The sequence below is a fragment of the Leucoraja erinacea genome, chromosome 36, assembly GCF_028641065.1.
Source record: "Leucoraja erinacea ecotype New England chromosome 36, Leri_hhj_1, whole genome shotgun sequence".
NCBI lineage: Eukaryota > Metazoa > Chordata > Chondrichthyes > Rajiformes > Rajidae > Leucoraja > Leucoraja erinaceus.
This window is the reverse complement of record NC_073412.1, coordinates 12,527,441-12,548,709: the sequence shown is the minus strand read 5'-3', so window position 1 is coordinate 12,548,709 and position 21,269 is coordinate 12,527,441. Positions and strand designations below refer to the sequence as shown.

The 21,269-nt window shown below is 40.6% G+C and overlaps 1 protein-coding gene across 2 annotated transcripts in view; it reads left to right on the top strand.

Moving 5' to 3' along the window:
- The window catches only part of usp3 (ubiquitin specific peptidase 3), an 83,773-nt gene that overhangs the window by 42,966 nt on the left and 19,538 nt on the right, over window positions 1-21,269 (top strand). Inside the window, exons 5-11 of one of the 2 annotated variants that reach the window (XM_055662735.1) lie at window positions 9,118-9,199; window positions 10,526-10,608; window positions 14,842-14,955; window positions 15,773-15,886; window positions 17,778-17,924; window positions 18,251-18,357; window positions 18,442-18,522. In XM_055662735.1, coding sequence (XP_055518710.1) covers window positions 9,118-9,199; window positions 10,526-10,608; window positions 14,842-14,955; window positions 15,773-15,886; window positions 17,778-17,924; window positions 18,251-18,357; window positions 18,442-18,522 — 728 coding nt within the window. Of the gene's footprint in view, window positions 1-9,117; window positions 9,200-10,525; window positions 10,609-14,841; window positions 14,956-15,769; window positions 15,887-17,777; window positions 17,925-18,250; window positions 18,358-18,441; window positions 18,523-21,269 lie in introns of both variants that reach the window. The other variant, XM_055662734.1, reaches the window with a different exon arrangement.

Here is a 21,269-nt window from a genome sequence, read left to right as displayed (position 1 = left end):
ACCAAATATGCCCTAATTCACATTTTGCTGATGATGATTTCTGACAAAATTGAATAATTTAATTTGTGTTTTAGTAATGCTTCAATTTTACCCATGCATTTTTTTTTTACCAGAAATCGGTAACTCCCCAACACTTAACGCCCATCCTGTTGAGATTGTGCCACTGAATCTGAAGTTTCAATCACCCATCACCTAACTATACATAATTTCATATACATTTGGCTGTTAAAAAAAGTTTTCTACCTCATTTTGTGCATCTCTGATTCCCAACGATCCCTTCAATCTTTGTACATGCCTCTCCAAATGACCAGTGTCCATCCATGTGCTTTACCTGGCTTTGATGACCCTGTCTCACTCTTCCTGTAATAAAAACTACAAATGCTGGAAATGCTCAGCAAGTTGGCAGCATCTATGTATCTGTAACACTGCTGGAGCACCGCCTGGCTCATGATAGTGGTCGTGTGACATAACTTTCTGTTTGCAGTGCCTTAAACCAAAAACAAGTGTGTGTAATGGTCTATTCGGTTGTTGAATTTGGTTTTACAGTAACTCTTTCTCGAAAAGCATTATATTCCAAATTGATTCTGAAGCTTGAAGATGACAATAAATCCATGCTGAGCATAATTCCAAATGACCAGTGACACCACAAAAACGAAGGAGATAGTTGTGGATTTCAGGAGGGGGAGGAGGAGGACTCAACCAACACCAATCACCATCAGGGGCACTGAGGTGGAGGTGGTCGCCAACCACAGGTACCTTGGTGTGCAGCTTGACAGTGAGCTGGACTGGAAGAGTCATATGGAGGCGGTGTGACAAAGTCGACTGTATTTGTTAAGGAGGCTAAGGTAATTTAATATCTGCCAACCCCTACTGTGCAGTGTCTACCATTCAGTGGTGGCCAGTGCTCTGTTTTTTGCTGTGGCCTGTTGGGGAGACAAGGCGCCCGCCCTATAGCGGACAAAACTCAGACTGGACAAGCTTTTATCAGTTTCTTAAGGCCCTTCTCAGTGGTTGGGGCTTGAGCAACTAACGGTCCAGCAGGTGGCAGAGGCCAGAACTCTGAACAAACTAGGTTCAATAATGACCAACCCCACTCACCCACTCCACGCCCTGAAGGTGATCAAGTGCAGCATCTTCAGTCAGAGACTGATTGCACCAATGTGCAAAACGGAGAGATATAGGAAGTCTTGTATACCTGCTGCTATAAGGTTTTATAATGCACAAAAATAATTTTGGATTTTTTTTAGTATTCATTCATTGTATTTTAACATTAAGTATTGAAGCTATCTGTGGAAATGTGTGGTGTTATGTCTGTCTTGAAGCTGTTGTGGCACTGTATTTCCTGTAAAGGATTATTAAATTCAATTCAATTCCTACTCTCACTTGCCTTGAAAGCTGAATGTTAAGAACTTGTATCAAAATGATAAACCACACCACTATTGCTCCCTGTTTTTATCAATATTTCCTTCTTAGGTTTTTTTTTCTTTAAATATATTAAATGGGCACCTATTCCCTTTAGAAACCCCACCCTAACCCTATTCATTAAAACAAAATGCATACAAATTCCCACGGGTATTTAATTACAGCATTCCATCTTGCCATCCTTTGTGTGTTTTGGCTACTTGCCTTTGCACCTCGCACTTGTCTACTTGGACTTTGGATGTTTAAATCCTTTTATGTTAATGTCCCTTTCAATCCATTCGTTGCCTATCAGTCTGACTTCTCAACCCCTCTGCCTAAAATATAGTTATGAAAAGGTATCAGATTTTCTGATCTTAAGTCACAGTGGGTGACAAATTTGTTTCCCCTCTTTCCCTAATACCCACCCAGTCAAGACTCCTCGCAATCTTGTTTTAACCTAGTTTCTTAACTCCCTTCTAAACACCAGTGGATACAAAACTTGCCTGTCCATCTTTTCCTCCTGAAACAACTTGCACATATTTGGGGCATCAGTCCAGTAAACCTTCGCTGCTTTAACATCCTTAAATTAGACCTGCGCTGTACACGGTACTCCAGATGTAGTCACACATGTGAACTATATATCTGAAGCAAAATCTCCACACTTTTATTTTTAATTACTCAAGCAATAATTGGTAATATTATATTAGCTTTCCTAATTTCTGCACCTACATCAAGGGGTATGGGAAGAAGGCAGGAATGTGGTACAGATTTTGGATGATCAGCCATGATGACATCGAAGGGCCAAATAGCCTACTCCTGCACCTATTTGTCTATATCTGTGTACATCGGAGCAAACTGAATACAGATCTCTCTGCTTCTCAGTTGAGTGATATAATATGCTCATATTTCCGCCCAGAATAGACTTTCACTTTTCCGCCTCTACCATTTGATAGACCAGTGTCTATTTATTGCAACTGTCTTTATCCCCCTTTTTGTGTTATTTTTTACAATTTACATTCCTTTGTGTCTTCACTTTATGCGGTAATTTAGAAATTGTGGCTTTGGTGCCTTCATCTAAATCATCTAAATTGTGAACAGTTGAGCCCCAGTTGTTACTTGTGGGAAACCATTCAGTACATTTTGCCAACTGGCAAATGGCCCACTGTTGGTTGTCTTTTTTCTGAGACAACCAATATTCTTTCCATTGCATTGTTATTTCCCACATCACTCATTTTCATTTTCCACTAATCTTTGTTATGGCATCTTGGATGCCTTCTGGAAATCTAAATATTGTGCATCCACCAATGTTCACTTTATCCTCAGCTCACGTTACTTTCAAAGAGCTTTGATAGATTGTTCAAACATGATTTCCTTCACAAAACCATGTCGACTGTGCCATTACTTTGTTTTTAAAAAAAAATCTAAAATCCCTGCAACAATATCTTCAATAATAACTAAACATTTTCTCTTTGACAAATGTTAAGTTGGGTTCCTGCTGAATATCCTTGATCTGATTCCACTCCTACCTATACGATGCACTCAGCTTTTCAATCGTCTATTGTTTTGGAAGAGGTTTCTCAATATATGCATTGTTTAGATTCAGCTTTATCCTTTGCCTTCATTTATTGTGTGTTTACTGCTTTTTGTGGACATTTATTTGCAGCAATGCTAACTGTCTTTCTGAGTTTTAGTTTAACACTCTTCGCTTTGTCAACATAGTTTTCCCATATGTCTAAGATTAGATTTAAAAATAATCTGCATGAGAGAAGAACCTTCTATTTATATAGAGTCTGATGAAAGTGTTAATTTCTTTTTAATGGGTGAAGTGATTGTTTTTAGTATATTTAAATGTGGGAGGAAACTTGTGGACCTGATTTTTATTACGCCATTTATGGCCAAGTGAGAAATATCTAGGAAAAATGCGAATAAAATGTCATACCCTTCGTTGTATCATTTCTATTTATAAGCCTTGTTAGATAACGGTCATTTTAATTCTGAGTTACAGGCTTTAGGCAAAAAAAAAATGCATCATTGCAATGGTACTTTATCCAAAATTTCATTTTCAAATCCTTAATCCTTCAACCTCATTAAAATGTGGATGCCACCTACTGACTCTACAAGACATAACGATGATTAAAAATCTCTTGGTAAACATATGGTATACATAATCTGTTTGATAGAATTGAACGGTGCGATAGAAGATCATAGGTGTGCAGCAGAGAAATGGGCCGATGGCCCATCAAGTCCATGCTGACCACAATGCCCATCTACACTAGTCCCATTTGCTTGCATTAGGCTGTATCCCTTTACTTTACTATCCTAGTGCCTATCTAGAACCCTTTAAGTGTTGTATTAGTATCTGCCTCCACTACTACCCCTGGCAGCTCGTACCAAACATTCACCACACTCGTGTGAAAAAATGTACCTCTCTGATATCTTTGAAATTTCTCTCCTCTCACTTGGAAACTTGTGCCCTCTATTTTTGGACATTCCTGCCATGAGAAAAAGATTCTGACTATCCTCTGTGACAGTCTCTCTTCTTGAGAAGAAACTCAGCCTTTCCAATCTTTCCTTGTAACTGCAGCTTTGATTTATTGGCGACATCCTGGTGAGTCTCTTCTGCACTTTCACTATTACTACCTCATTTGTCCTGTAATGTGGCAACCAGAACTATATGCAATACTCCAAGTGGCATATAGTCAATGTTTTTACAATTACAACATATGCACCCTTCATTCTTCCATGATCGTGAAATTACTTGACGAAGGGTCTTTGACCTGAAATGTTTCCTGTTTCTCTTCCCACAGAAGCTGCTTAATCTACTTTCCTCATTTTCTATTTTTATTTTAGCTTTTCAGCAGCTCTGCAGTTTTTTTTTAATTTTTAAACTACAACTGAAACTAGTTGTAACGCAAATCTCTTGGTGACTTTGTTTCCCTAATATTGACTGGGACTTGCTCCATGCCAAAGGCTTAGACGGGGTATAATTTGAGGTGTATCCAACGGGTTTTCTTGAAACATTATGTGGATCGTCCAACCTGAGAAGGGAACATACAGGACCTTGTGTTGGGAAATGAGCTTGGCTAAGTGTGTTACAGTGGAAGAACATTTTGGTGGGGGGAGGGGGGGGGGAGTGATCACAACATAAGTTTTAAGATTGTTTTGAATAAGGAGAAGGCTGGGCCTGCAGGAAGGTACTAAATTGGAGTAGGAAAAACTACAATGTTATTAGGCTGGAGCTCGGGAGGGTACACAGGATTGTTATTGGGTCAGTCCACATCTGATATAGGAGAGGTTTATACAGTTGATTGATATTCATAACTGGCATGTTCCAGTAAGGAGGAGGGATAAGGATGGCAAAGTAAGGGAACCTTTGACGATGAAAGACGTAGTACGTTTGGCAAGAAGGAAGCTCATGTAAGGTTTAAGAGGATGGAATCGGACAGGGCATCGGAATCGGACTCTGTGCATCCACTCTGTACCCTCTTCTGTAACATGCTGCCCAGAATTGAACACAATACCCGACTGCCACATGACCTCCCAACTTCTATACTCACAGACACTAAAAGCTGGAGTAATTCGGTAGCAGGCAGCATCACTGGAGAGAAGGAATGGGTGATGTTTCAGGTCGAGACCACTCTGACTGATGAAAGCCAATGTGGCAAAAGCCTTTTTGACCACCCCATCTACCTGCAACTGCACCTTCAAGGAAGGTGTAGGTTTCACATCCTAGGATGGGATACAGGGATAACATAAAACTAGTGTATGTGGGATCATTGGCCAATGGGGACTCGATGGGCCGAAAGGCATGTTTCCATGCCATATCACCAAACTAAGCTTCTCTAGCCACCGGTGAGGTCCCAGAGGATTGGAAAGTAGCTGATGTTATCCTCTTATTTGAGAAGGAAAATGGAGAGAATCTGGGAAATTATAGGCTGGTGAGCCTCACATCAGTGGGAGAGACACCATTGGAGAAGATTCTTCGGGATCGGTTTTTCCTCCCATTTGGAAAAGAATGGGTTAATCGGGGACAGTCATCATGTTTTTGTACATGCAGGTCATGTCTTACTAGATTGAGTTTCTAGCGGTGATGAAGTTACATGAATTTTAATAAAGCATTTGACAAAGACCTCCAAGGTAGGTTGATCCAGTAGATTAAGATGCATGGGATTAACAGTGACGATCATGTGGACTCAAAACAGGCTTACTGATAGAAGGCAGAGTGGAGTACTGCAGGGATCTTTTCTGGGACCTCTGGTGTTAGTGATATACATAAGTTAACATAGATGTGTCAACATAGATGTGTTGGTTAGTAAGTTTACAGATAGAACACCAAGATTGCTGGGATCGTGGATTGCGAGGAAGGCTGTCTAAAAGTATACAGTGGCATATATCAGCAGCAGAAATGGACAGAGAAACAGCGAATGGAGATTAATTATAGCAAGTGTGAGCTGTTGCACTTTGTGAGGTTGAATGCAAGGGGAAAACATACAATTAAATGCATGACACTTAACAGTGTTGATGTGCAGAGGGATCTTGGGATCCCAGGGCATAACCCCTGTAAGTGGCAAAACAAGTAGATTGTGTGGTGAAGAAGGCATGCTTGCCTTCAGAGGTTGGGGCATCGAGTGTACGTCAGGATGCAGCTTTCTCGCACTTTGGTTAGGTGCATTTGGAGTACTGTGTGCACTTCTGGTCACCCCATTACAGCAAGGATGTGGAGGCTTTGGAAAGGGTGTGGAGGAGGTTTACCTGAATGAGGTGTGGATCAGTGGGGATTAGCTAGGGGAACTGGTTGGACAGACTTAGATTGTTATTCCTGGAACACTGGAGGTTGTGGGAAACCTGATAGAAATATATAAAATAATGACAGGTAGAAAGTCCGATCCTTTTTCCCCAGGGTGGAAAAATCAAATACTGGAGGACATTGTTTTAAGGTGAGAGTGACAGTTGAGGCAGGCATGATAGTGGTATTAAAGAGACTTTTGGATGGACAAATGGATGGATATCGATTAGGTGCAGGCAGATGAGTTGGCATCATGTTCGCCATTGGCATTGTAGGCCGAGAAGTGCCTGTTTGTGTGCTGCATTGTTCTATGTTCTGTGATTAGGGGAGAAAGAGTTGGGATTGGCATGGTTTTATTCAAAATTGAGCAATTCTTCTAATTGTAAGTCACCATTGACCAGAATGTAAATGGACCAACCGCACACACTGTTCCAACAAGGACAGGTCAGAGCCAAGGTATTTGGAAGCAAATGAGTCTGAGCCTGCCATATGCCTTGTAAAATGATAGATGGGTGTTTATTTACCCGAATACCTCTTGTACCTTCCAGGAAAATGTATTATGTAAAATTCAATGTTTATAGTTCAGTACAAATCTTACTATACATAGGCACAATCATAGTTTAAGTACAAAAGTGTAAGAATAGTAGATTGTACAGACAGCCCCCAAGAATTGGCACGTTTCTGGTGTCATTTTGTGTGATTCAAGTCCAAAGTTGTTAACAATGTGGAGTCTTAAGTTTACCGTAAATGCTCGATGTTCTGCAGCAGCACTGAGTCAGTCGCAAGGTCGGCCTGGTTTGGCGATGTTGGTGCTACTCTGTGCCACTGCACGCTACACCCGATCCGCGCGCTCGAACACGTAGCAGCACCCAAACTAATCGTGTCCGAGGTTGCTGCAGATCCTCTAGCAGGCCCGCTCCACCAACGCCTCAATCAAGTCGCATCGATCCATGTCTCTTGACTCTCACGGCCACCACCCTGACTCCGTGCCCAGGGGGCCTCCCACAGCCGACCTCAGAACACCCAGAGCATCCCCAAGAGCTCGGGATGTAACCAGCTGTCCTTACCTCACCTGTGTCTGTCGCCGCCATCTTGAATCCTGACCAAAAGGGCCAAATTCTGAACAAAATTGCCATCCTGTCTTGGAAGTATATTACCAATCTTTCATAGTCTTTGACTCAAATCCTGCAAATTCCCTACCGACGACAACGTGGCACTGCTTTTATCACATTGCAGCTTTAGGAAGGTAGTTCATCACCCACCCCCTTGAATAGGAGGAGTGGTGGCCAAGAAATAATTTCTTAGCCAAAAATTCCTACATCTCGTTGAAAAATTGCATGTATTGCCACTGGTTTTTATTTAATCGGATACTTTTCATCACAATCAGACGGTTTCCTGCTATGTATTTTACCTCACTATAACTGTCACTTTATCTAAACAAATGAGGAAGGTGACTGAACTCTCTTGCCTTCCCTCACAGTGGGAACGTTGATTCCACTGTGTGGGGATGTTCATGTTGAACTCTATCGTGTATTGTGTTTTTTTTCGTCTGGCTGTGGTAACTCAAATCTCACTGTACCAATTGGTGCATGTGACAATAAATGTAACTTGAACTTGACTTGAACTTGAAAAGGGAGAATACTGGAAATACTCTGCAAAGTAGACAGTTTCAATGGGTAGAAATATGAACTGCCAGCTCACCATCTAACTTGAAAACATTGCTTGAAACGTACTTGGTAATAGCACAATTGAAATCTGATATTAGTGTGACATACTTTCTGGCTATGGTGTCTGCTAACATATTAATTAAGTGTTAGTGCTTAACTGCACTACCCATTTATCCTGTAATTCTTCAACTTTATTTTAAATTATGGGATGTTGAAACTTATAAAACAAAAATAAAAGAACAACCTATTTCACGAATATTCTCTTGAATTTGAAGCATTGTTATTTTGTTCTGCACCATTCTCAATGCCTTTTTTCTCAACTTTGCCAATCAGAAGCTTAGATAGACACAAAATGCTGGAGGAACTCAGTGGGTCAGGGACCATCTCTGGAGAAAAGGAATAGGTGACGTTTCAGGTTGAGACCCTTCACTACTTTCTGATGAAAGTTCTCGACCCGAAACGTCACCTACTCCCTTTCTCCAGAGATGCTGCCTGACCCGCTGGGTTACTCCAGCACTTTGTGTCTATCTGTAGGGTGAACCAGCATCTGTGGTTCCTACACAAGAAAAGCTTAGTGATGGTCTCACTGTGAAACTTCTATTTTAAACCCTGAGGGAATCAATTCTTTTGTTTTTTTTTTTGCTTTGTCCAGTGCAGTGGTCATTGACAAATGGAGTTAGGCTGCTTGCTGATTCAGGAAGCCGATTATTCTTGACGCCATGTCAAGAATTGCTTGCTTTACTCTTGCCAAGATTGTATAGATGTGGTATTTATCCCTTTTGACCCCCCCCCCCCCCCCCCTCCCCCCCCCCCCCCCCCCCAGTTTAAAAAACAAAATGTAAAAATAAAATATTGTATTTTGCTGAGCATGATGATGGAAATATTCTAGCAGTTAGATTCAAAACTCTGATATGTAACAATTTAACTGATGAATTAAGAGCTTGGCTCGTTGCACTAAATCTTGAACAATGTGTTTTAGTCTGATTTTGTTAACCAAGATTTCTGGGCCACCATTTGACTTTATGCTATAGTTGCATGAATAATTCTGGTACCTGATTAGATATAATCAATGGATCACATCCAGTTTCTTGCTGTGTTTCAGTGGGAATTTGTCTATTTGTGCAGCATGACTCGTTGCATAATTAACTCCTTGAACCCAGCTGTGATATTGAGCACAAAATATCCTTTGATAAATGGCAGAGTTGAAAATACTGTAGTTCTGGTGAAAGTAATCCAGTTTCTAACATGTTCTCTCCACCACAGTTCAGCATTTTCAGCAGACAGACACTGCAAAAGAAAGCTGATGGAAAGTTCATCCATAAACAGCAAGTATTTGAAGCTTAATGTAAGTACAGACCATAATTGCTTGGCATTCTTATTAATTGGAACATTCATTTGACAATTTGTTCTTGTGCCAATCATTCTCCACATTTTGTTTGCTCAGTAAAAATAATTGGGTACGCAGTGCCTTTTAACTAAACTCTAAGGCATACATGACAAGAGACTATATTTATCATGTACAAATTTGCTTGTGTCTGTTTTCACATGATTGTTTATAGATATTTAATGCTATCAATTTGCCTGAGTATATAATCCTGACTTTGGTGTTTCTGAAGTATTAAAAGTCTATATCTACATTTTTTAAATCTGCAACAATGTAATTTGAGTAGTTGAAAAGGTTTGAAAGCTAACTGCAGACCCTGAAGTAGTGTTTTTGGCGGTTGGGTTTATTGGCAAGAGCAAAAGAACTGCAGGAATTAGTCCTGCATTCGTGCTGGGAAGCTTGTGATAATTCCACAAGGAATTCCGAGTATTCAAATTTTAGGTGAGTTTATTTGCTATCACTTGATTTATGCGTTACAGGAAATGTGGCAGTGAAGATAGTTTGCCATTTGACCTCCTAAGGAGGAACTGTGTTGTCAGCAAAAGCAAATCAAAAGCATTTTGCGGCGCTGGGCCTGTACTCGCTGGAGTTTAGAAGAATGAGGGGGGAATCTCATTGAAACGTACCGAATAGTGAAAGGCTTGGATAGAGAATATTTCCACTAGTAGGAGTGTCTAGGACTAGTCGGCCTCCGAATGAAAGGATGTTCCATTAGGAAGGAGATGAGGAGGAACTTCTTTAGTCAGAGGGTGGTGAATCTGTAGAACTCTCCACCACAGAAGGCTGTGGAGGCCGTCAATGTGTATTTTAAGGCAGAGATAGATAGATTCTTCATTAGTATGGGTGCCTTCTCCCCTTAACCTATGTTATGGGGAGAATGGGGTTAGGAGGGAGAGATAAATCAGCCAAGATTGAATGGCGGAATAGACTTGATGGGCCGAATGGCCTAATTCTGCTCCTATCACATGACTTTATGACTTACAAATAATGTTTTAAAGGAATGAAGGGAGTCTCCATTGGAACTTTTTTAATAGCTGATTTTCTCCTGTAGCAAAAAAGATGGTCTCGTGAAACTTTGTTATGCACAATTTTTTCTTTGTGTTCCTCTTTTGCATAATTATGGCTGGATATTAAAAGAATCAATATTCTGACATCTGGGAAAAGGTTTGGTCTGGTTCAACATGTAGTAACTGGATTTTACTAGGGGACTGTACTTTGACTTTAACTGTTCAAGCATCATTAACTATCTGGATAACCCAATTAACAGATCATCCAACTGTTTAACAGGGAGGAACCTCTGCCATTTGTGCTACGGGGCTTCGCAATCTCGGGAACACTTGTTTTATGAATGCCATCCTCCAGTCCCTCAGGTAACTGACAGCGCAGATATTATTGCACTTTATCGATTGGCTGAGTCACTGCAGATTGCAATTGAAAGTTAACACCAAAGATAGACACTAAGTGCTGGAGTAACTCAGCGGGTCAGGCAGCATCTCTGGAGGAAAAGGATGGGTGATGTTTTATCAATTGCTACAATTTAATTGAGGTTAAAATGAGTAGTTGAAAAGGTTTGAAAGTTAACTGTAGTCCCTTGAGTGTTCTCCTTGGTGTTGGTTTTATTGGTGAGTACAAAAAAACTGCAGGAATTTTGCCGAATGAATGGCAGAAACTGCAGGGACCAGCCCAAAACAATAACCCATCCTTTCCTCCAGAAACACTGCCTGACCTGCTGAGTTACTCCAGCACTCTGTGTTTATCTTTGGTATAAACCAGCATTGCAGTTCTTTATTTCTACATTGATGGATGATGCTTTTTGTTGCAGCAGGGCAAAATATACATCTAAGATCCTGCTTTACTGAGGTCTACTGTGATGAATGAGAAACAAGGAAACCAAGGAAAAGTTTAAAAAGTAATTACACATGCAAAATAATTACAAATAATGGGTTTTATCCAACATTTTTCAAACGTTCCAATATTTTTCTTGGAACAACTGATTGCTTCAGTGAACATTGTCTTGCCAACATTGAACAGTTCCTTTGCCACAGTTTATTTTTGAGCTGGAAGAGGTTGCTGGCATTTGCAGTGGGGAATTTTATTTTCCTTTTTGGAGTGCCAATGTTGCACTTGACCAGGGGTGGTTTGCATTGCATCAACTGAATCTTCCGAATTCTCTACCCAAAAGAGATGTGCAACTTCAATCCATCAATATATTCAAGATTGATAAACTTTCAGACATTAAAGGGAGCACGAAACTGCTACTGAGGTACAATCTCAACAATGATGGTATGTAATGATGGAGTGGACACAGAAGAGCTTCATCGCCTACTACTGCACCCTTTGTGATTTTAGCTCTTTACTTTATGACACGTACTGCTGGCGTTTGAGATTCCTGTAATTTTACATTATTTTGAATTTTAAAGGCAATATTTTGATTATTTTGAATATAATATATCTATTAGTGCATTGTTTGAATTTTATTTGAATAGTTTTTAAATGTAGCCATTGGGGAAGGTTTTGGAAATACTTTCACAGCCATCAAGCTGTCAGAAACTCTCAGTGTGCAAGAAAGTGGGCCTTGGATATGGAGTTTGGGTCTACTTAGTCTTGGCTATCAGGTGCAGTGATCATCCAGTCTAGCTCTACCCATTCAGGCCAGTTGCTCCAGCATTTTGTGTCTATCTTCAACCTAATGGAGTTCTGGGGTACTGGCTGTTTAGGGTCTGTAATTTTCCTCCTTATTTTTGATTTTAATTTTAACTAGAGTATCTCTAGCATTGGCTTCTGAATGTTGGCATACTGCCCAGAACTTTGACCCACCATGTCTATGTGACGATGGTACCTGTCTATACGAATCCCATTTACCAGCGCTTGATCTGCAGCCTACTCTGCCTTGGCCAGGCAAATGGTTGTCCAGATGTTTTTTAAAATATTATGAGTGCCTCTCCTTCTGCCAACTTGGGCATATTCCAGCCACTCGTTGAGTGATAAGATTATTTCTGAGATCCCCATTAAACTCTTAAACGAACCCGTTCCAAGACACCTCTTGCATGGGAAGAAGTTTTTTGCTATCTACCCCATCTGAGCCCTCCTTCCTGAAAGCGATTCCCTCCTCATCTCGAGGAAGGATTCCCCCCTCACCTCGTATGGAAGACCCATAATTTTAGATAATTCTAAACGATAAGAAAATAAAAGCTTTTTTGGGTCCTTCCCTAACCATTTTGCCGTCTCCTATTAAACCTCCCTCTTGTAACTAAAGATGAGTTGACAGTAGGTCTAAACAGATGAGCCTCGTCCTGGTCCTGGTAAAGTGTTTGTGTAATCTCCATTTGAACAGCTGGCCTTGGACAATATTACTAAAGAAGTTCTTGGTCTTTCTACATGCAAGCTTTTACTGTACTGCATTTCATAGATAGGGAACACTTTGCAAGTATGTGTAATTTATTGATGCTGCATGCACATTAGATCTGGATTTTTTTTTGAACAAGCTAAAGTGGCAACATTAACATTGACATAGGAATGAGATGGTGATAAATGTTCTCAAATTAGTGCAATGAGGCACCTAAAATATACCTGCATCATTTTAACTACTTATCATTACTGATATAGTGGATGCTTTTATCACCATCTAATTATTTAAAGTCCACTTAATTGTAAAGTGAAACCCAGATTAAAAAAACATTAGTTTTGTTGGTGAAGATAGATGAGCATTTGTTGGTCTTGGATTAAAAATGTGCTTTTGGGTATGATGGAACAAGTTGTCTAGCAATAGGTACCCTGAAAATGTGACATTGTTAAAGGCCTTTTTGGTTTTAATATTTAGTACATAAAATAATAATTCTTGCTGTCCTTATTTTTGATTAGCATTACTGTTTCTATAGTTTTCATTTTAAAAATGGCACTTAAAATTTGTTTTTACTACAAACATGTCTGAGCAAAAGGAATGTGTTTTGCCTTTAAATGTAATTGTTAATACAGGTACAGAATGTTTATTTAATGCCATGCATTTTGTTTTTTTTGCAAAACTACATGTTTTTAAGGTGCTAGAATTTAAAGTACTGCAGGAAAAAATGAACAATGAATTTAATTTTACATTTAGGGTAGATAATTTATGTAATCTGGTCAGGTTTGCGTGGTTGTGTTGGATTTAATGTAGATGTATTCCGTACTTGATCTTGTAGTTTTTATGTGCGGGATTAAATCAAGGTTAATTGTGAGCCAAATGGTGCAGATGGGCTGATCATACTGGAAATGCTCAACGTTGGCCAATACTTGTGGATGAAACATTTGATGACCTTTCATCAAAACTTAAGTGTCCATGAAAAGCCAGATCTAATGTAAAGTGGTCGACCTGAAATATTAACTCTATTTCTGTCTACAAGTTCTGTCTGATTTATGGAATCTGCAATTATTTTCTTTGCAAATTGGGTATTTTGATTTAAGAGACTAATTTTTTAACTGATTGGGTAAATCCTGGCTCTGACTAACATGGTTTAGTTGAGTTTAGAGTTACAGAGTGGGAAACTGGCCCTTCTGCCTACTGAGTCCATGCCGACCAGTGATCACCCCATACACTAGCACTATTTTACACACTAGAAAAAATTTACAATTTAACCAAACCAGTCCGCCTACAAACGTATGTCTGGAGTGTGGAAGAAAACCAGAGCACCCGGGGAAAACCCACACAGGTCACAGGGAGAACATACAAACTTTGTATAGACAGCACCTGTAATTGGGATCGAACCCGGGTCTCTGGCGCTGTAAGGCAGCAACTCCACTGCCATGCCGACCAAGGTTCTGGGTCTTGTGAATCGTGTGTGTGTACTAAAAAGATTAATTGTAAGTGAGAACCTGCCCTTTACCGTTTCCTCTTTCTCACTGATGAGAGCTGAACCTTCCAACATTTGACCACTGGTTGCACCTGACTCTTATTAATTTGCTTATCTTGGCTAACCACAACTTGAACCGTACATTGCATTATGCCGAGAGTATCTGAGCAGGCAATCCAGTACATCGATGAGCAAGTGGTCCATTATGGTGATATGCCACCTTCCCAATTGGATGTTAAATGAGGCCCTGCTAGCTGACCCATGTGGGTGTAAAAGATCCATTATACAATCACAATGAGATGGCGATTTACCTTACTACATCTTGGCCAATATTTATCTCATTATCCACCATCAATAAAAGATTATTTGATTTTCTATTTGTGAGGACATGGTGCAAATTAGCTGTCACATTTCAAAAGTATATTTATTTGCTGAAAAGCCCTTAGGGCATTTGGATCAAAATTTAAACAAAAAATATTTGTTTGTGTGAATAAAAGCAAAATCTGAAACATTTAGCTGGTCAGTCAGTATCTATAGTGAGAGAAACAGCTAACATTACTGGGTGTCTGACTTGCAACATTAACCATTTTTCTTTCCACACAACTTACTGGATGTGAGTGTTTCCAGTGTATTGTTTCTACTTTTGATTATTGTTGATCTATATACTTCATTGGTCAGATTATTTGTTTTTTGGGCATGAATCAGCAAAGATACTTGAACATTTTTAAAGCTCTATTTTTGGAAGTGCCAATTGGTGTTTTTTTTCCCCATCTGCAGTAACATCCAGCAATTCTGCTGCTATTTCAAGGAGCTGCCTGCAGTGGAACTGCGTAGTGGTAAAACAGCAGGGAGAAGGACCTATCACACCAGAAGCCAGGGCGACAATAGTGTGTATGTAACTACTTTTTTTATAACTCACATGCACCATAACATCGAAGTATACAGATATAAGCAATCTGTATTTGGAAGAAATACTTCAATGTCAAAACTTGAAAAATTGGCCATGCCAAAAATTAGAATGCTGCTTTTTATTGAATCTGCCAAATTATATTGTCATAGTTAATATATTGTTTGTGACTTGAAAGCAGATGGATTGAATTCCTGTCAGAAGGCAGCTAAGCAGACATTTTAGACAATGGAACAGTACAGCACAAGAACAGGCCCTTTGGCCTACAATGTCTGTGCCGATCTGCTGTTCCAGGTGTCAACTTCTCTACATCTTCGAGACCAAGCAAAGGCTTACCTGATCTCCTGGTGGCTCAGCACTTCAAATCCCCCTCCCAATTCCCAATCTGACCTTTCTGTCCTGGGCCTCCTCCATTGTCAGAGTGAGGCCCAGCACAAATTGGAGGAACAGCGCCTCATATTTTGCTTGGGAAGTTTACACCCCAGCAGTATGAACACTGACTGATAGCCCTTGCTTTCTCTCGCAATCCCCTTCCCAGTTCTCCCACTAGTCTTACCGTCTCCGACTACATTCTATCTTTGTCCCACCACCTCCTCTGACATCAGTCTGGAGAAGGGTCTCGACCTGAAACGTCGCCCATTCCTTCTCTCCAGAGATGCTGCCTGTCCCGCTAGGTTAATCCAGCATGTTGTGTCTACTATATAGACCAGCATCTGCAGTTCCTTCATATATTTCTTATCAGTGTACTTGGGTTGTGCTATTAATATTCCACCCTTTTCTTTTTCATTGCTAAATAAGCAGTTCATTAGTAGAAGAATTCCGGAAAACACTCTGCGCCTTATGGCAAGGAAGCCAGACCGCATTCTGTCCTGAATCTCTCTTCTATGTCATTTGGAAGATCATGCCAAATTTCAGGTAGGCAGCAGATTATTTTGGTGTTGTCAAACTTGGTTAAACAGCCCTTCTCAATGTAGAGACATGGGTCGCTGCAGATGCTGTAATCTGAGCTGCTGGAAGAACTCAGCGGGTCAGGCAGCTATGCCCTCCAGCAAATTGTTGTTTTGCTCTCTGAATGCAGATGTTATCTGCTGTTGAAGACGTTTCCTGTATGTATGATTTTGTTTAAGGAATTTCAGTTAAAAAAAAAAAGGTATAATAAATATACAACACTGCTTCAAAGGCATATTTGCTGGGAGATGTCAAGTTATGGACAGTTTAGTTTAGAGATACAGCCCACCGAGTCCGCATCAACCAGCGATCACCGTATTCGAGCATTATCCTACACATTCGGGACAATTTACAATATTTACTGAAGGCAAATAACCTACAAACCTGGTACGTCTTTGGAGTGTGGGAGGAAACCAGATCACCCCGAGAAAGCCCAGGCGGTCACAGAGAGAACGTACAAACTCCATACAGACAGCACACATAGTCAGGATTTAATCCGGGTCTCTGATGCTGTAAGGCAGTAACTCTACTGCTGTGCCACTGTGCTGCCCATAAAATATGTTGATAAAATGCCCATAGTGTCAATGGAGCTTATTAAGATTTGTCTCTGACCAAGCTAAAAAAACAAAGAAATGAGCCTTTATTTATTTTTTTTGCTGCTTCGAGAATTAAAAGTATACCATGCTGTACCAAGCTTCCTGAACAGTGTACGGCATTCTCAGTGCTTACGTCTGTTCCAGTGGTTTTGCTTTGAACTGTAAATAGTAACTTTAATTGGGGCATTGTGTGTTTCAAAAAAGCTCTTTGCATTGCACTTGCTAAAGACGGTGTGAAACACCAGGGAGTTGTCTTGCTGAATGTCCACAAACTAATTATGTTCTCAGGCAAGTGTTGAAAGTGCTGCCATTTGCTTTATCATCAATCTAGAGTTGTTAATGACCTGAAGTGTTGATTACAACGAGAAGGGAAAGGGAATAGTTCCCTTTTGGAGTCTATAACAACTACCATTTGCATGTAATGTACTTTTATACAAAATATAGATGGAGAAACAGGTTCTGTTTTATCCAGTGGAATAAGCCCCTTGCATTGTGGACTGCACCTTTCCTTGGTAATCGGTGCCAGCTCTGAACCATTTCATACTAGTTTCCCTCTCCCCTGACTCTCATCTGAAGAAGGGTTTCGATCTCTTCACCTATTCCTTTTCTTAATAGATACTGCCTGAGCTCTGAACCACCATTTTGTGTACCTTCAGTTAAACCAGCATCTGCAGTTGACTCTCAGTCTGAAGAAGAGGTTTTGCTGCTTCCCAAGTCTATGTTCATACCCATTCCAAGAAGGTGAAGCAGAATATATCAAATACTGCAGCTAGCTTTCAAGATGGCGCCCAACGCAGGCAACTATTTGTGTGCTAGCCAGAGAAGCAGATCTACAAACACATCACGCAATTGCTCCGCGCTCTTAAATCTCTATTTCTCCAGCAAATGTTCTTACTTCAACTATGATCTTAAACTCCTACCATTGATCGGACTTTACTTGCTTTCCCTTGCACTAAACGTTATTCCCTTATCATGCGTCTATACATAGTAAATGGCCCGATTGTAATCATGTTTTGTCATTCTGCTGACTGGATAGCACGCAACAAAAACTTTTCACGTGACAATAACCTAAACTGAAACTGTAATGAAATGATCACCTTTTTCACATCTAATTCATTTAACTGATGCATCACAACACCCATAAGATAAAATGGAGCAAAAGAAGTGGAGCCATCTGTGCGGTTTCTAATGGAAATAATTATTTTGTTTGAACTGAATATATTTACCTTGCCAAACAACACACTGTTAATCTTTCTGTGCAGAGGATATCAACAGCAAGATGCGCATGAGTTTATGCGATACTTGTTAGACCATCTTCACTTGGAGCTTCAGCGAAGCTACAATGGGATGACAACTTCATTTATTTTGCCAGACAGCTCGAGCATCTCGTCTTCCAGTAAATGCTGCATGTAAGTCTCTGGTTCAGTCTTGTCTTTTATGTTAAATAAGAATGGACATTTTTAAAATGGTAAATGCTGCGTTTAGTCTGTTACCCATTACTTTAGTTAATTTAGATATACAGTGCAGAAACATGCCTTTTGGCCCACCGAGTCTGCACCGACCAGTGATCCCCGCACATTAACACAATCCTACACATACTAGGGACAATTTACACTTATACCAAGCCAATTAACAAATGTCTATGTCTTTATTACTGTTTATAAATGGAGCAGTTAATAGCAATAACATGACTATTATATTTTCCTATTGCTAATAAGGTTTTGATTATTTTCAGAAATGGTGTTTCTACAGTTGTCACAAACATATTTGGAGGAATACTTCAAAATGAAGTAAACTGTCTAATATGTGGAACTGAATCTCGGAAATTTGATCCGTTCCTTGGTGAGTGATTTTGCAGGTTTGTATTTTAGCTGTTTTCTACATAGGAGGTTATTATATTTCTGACTTTTTTTTCCCTCTTTCAAGATCTTTCATTAGATATCCCAAGTCAGTTCAGAAACAAAAGATCCAAAAACCAGGACAACGGACCAGTATGTACTCTACGAGGTAAGGTTCTTTTGTGTTTTAATTACATAAAGATGCAGTGATGCAGCACAAGTAATTATATTAAGGGAGTTGATGAGACTTTTGGGTGAGCAACCAGATTGGTATAAAAATCCATTGATTCATTAATGTTCTCCAGATGATTCTGCACAATTGCAGACACACAATCCTCCCCTGGTGTATAGCTGATTGTTAAATGCATTCTGAAATGGCCCAGAAAGCTGCTCAGTTCCAACACAATGAACGTCTGTTATAACAAGAGTGAAACTTGCTTGAACACCCAGCACAGTGGTGCAGCGGTAGAGTTGCTGCCTTACAGCTCCAGAGACCCCGGTATGATCCAGATTACGGGTGCTGTCTGTACGGAGTTTGCACGCTCTCCCCGTGACCTAAATGGGGTTCCGGTTTCGTCCCACACACCAAAGACGCACAAGTTTGTAGGTTAATAGGCTTGGTATCATTGTAAAATTGTCCCTCGTGTGAGGAGGATAGTGTTAATGTGCAGCAATCGCTGGTCAGCGCCGGACTCGATGTGCCGAAGGGCCAGTTTCTGAGCTGTATCTCTAAACGAAATACCCGACCAGCTTGTGTATCTTATTCTGATTTTACACTGTTCCTCCCAGCTCAGTTGACCATGTAGAGTCACGCTCAGAAACTTCGGGAGATTGGTGTCAAATTTGGGGATAGTCCCACATAGTCATAACTTGTGGGCAATGGGCTAGGCTTGTCAGTCATGTTGTGTGGTGCTCCAATTGTGCAAAATGCATTAGCATCAGAGCTGGGGATCAAGGACAAATCTGACGGCAGTATCAAGGAATTCTGTATAACTGATGTTGATGGGAATTAAAGGGAAAACACTCCAGGGGCCAGGGTCACACCTTGCATAAAGGAAACTGGTTTGGATGTTGCAGAACATTCACTACAGCTACAGAACACAAGCTGAATATGGACACCTTGAATGGCAGGCAGTGAAGATCTTGAATAAATGAGTCTCTAACTATCTATCTGATATTCAAAGGGGTTATCTTCACTACATGCCCCACTATGAATGTGTTGGGGCACTATTGACCAGAAACTAATTTGAATCACCCACAAAATACGACACATTTGTGAACAGGACAGATTGGATATTCTGTGTCTGCAAAGCCCTTGTGTCATTTGCAGGACACAGTGAGAGTTGTGCTCACTAAGGCTAGTCCATCACTCTCAAAGCTGCAATCTCTACATCAACAAGTACAAGGACTTTCAGTTCATGACGACACCATCTGCATGTTCCTCTCCAAGTTCCCAATTTGGAATTATGTTGCTGTTCCATCTTCAGGTCGTTAAACAGCTGATGAGCGGAGGTAGCACTATGAATATCCTTCTCCTTGCTGATGGCAAGGCTCTGGATGTGACCAGTGATAACCCTGCACACCTCAAACTTGTCACATTCAGAGAGCTAGTAAGTCTGGCTGAGTAAGCACTGTTCTCAGGAGCTACTCTTGCAGCTTGAAGAATATGCACCATTAAAAGGAAGGTTAGTTCTAAAGGCAGCTGGCCGTTCAACACAAAATTAATAAATGAGCAACACGAGGAAGAGATATAGAATATGGAACAGTGTAGCTCAGAAACAGGCCCTTCAGCCAACAGACTCCGTGCTGTACAAGTTAAACTAAGTTCCTCTGCATGTGACCCATATCCATCCTTTCCCTGTTTATCCATGTGCCTGTCCAAAAGCCTCTTGAATGCCCATCTCCTACCTGCCTCCTCCACCTCTCCCGGCACTGCGTTCCTGAGTTTCACCGCTCCCTGCCCACACATCTCCTTTAAATTTTGCCCCTCTCACCTTAAAGCTTTGATATTTCACCCCAGGGGAAAAGGTTCTGACTGTCTAACACTATCTTTGCTTCTCATTAGTTTAATATAGTTCTGTCAGGTCGCTCATCATTCTGTCTGGTGCTCCAGAGATAACAATCACAGACTGTCCCACCTCTCCTTGTGGCTAATACCAATTCAGGCTATATCCTAGTAAACCTCTTCTGCACCCTCTGCACACCCTCCACATCCTGCCTACAATGGGGTGACTGGAGTCGAGTGACAAGGTCAGTAACTCTGATTCTCAGCATCCAAAGTATCAGGCTTCTGCTGCATTAAACAAAGGTGATCATTGAAACTCATTGTGTAGTTTCCTGCTATTGGGCTTCTGGCCTTTCCTATCTGTACTGAGAACGCCTATTGGTGGTAAGGAAGTCACTTTGATGTGTATTGGAAAGCCTTTGCAAATATTTTGAAAGAAAAAAGCAGTTGTACTACATCTCATAATTGCATTAAGCAAAAATGCAGTCGCAACTACAAAATGGTTCCTGGCTTGCAGAAATCTAGCTGTCACTTGTGCTGGAGATCGGGCATCACTCCATTTGAATAAAAGAGTATCTCCACAGAGTGATGTCAGGAAGAGCCGTGTGGGGGTGCATTCTTTATTTGGCATTAAAAAATGTACCTTGCTACAAATAGTCAGCCTTGGCTGGGTTCATGAGGGAGAATGTTGATCTGTATTCCATGGCCAGCAGTGAATTGATGTGTGCTATTGACTTTGAAGAAAGCAGCCCGCAGAGGTCTCCTGTGGTACTGATTTCCTTTTCTCCACATTGGTTGCAGTACGTCGCAGCTTGTGATGTTTGGCATCCAGCATTTCTGAATTCACTAACTGGCCTGGAGTGAAGAATTCTGACTGACGGGCTGACTGAAATTTAAGCGTTTTAACTTAA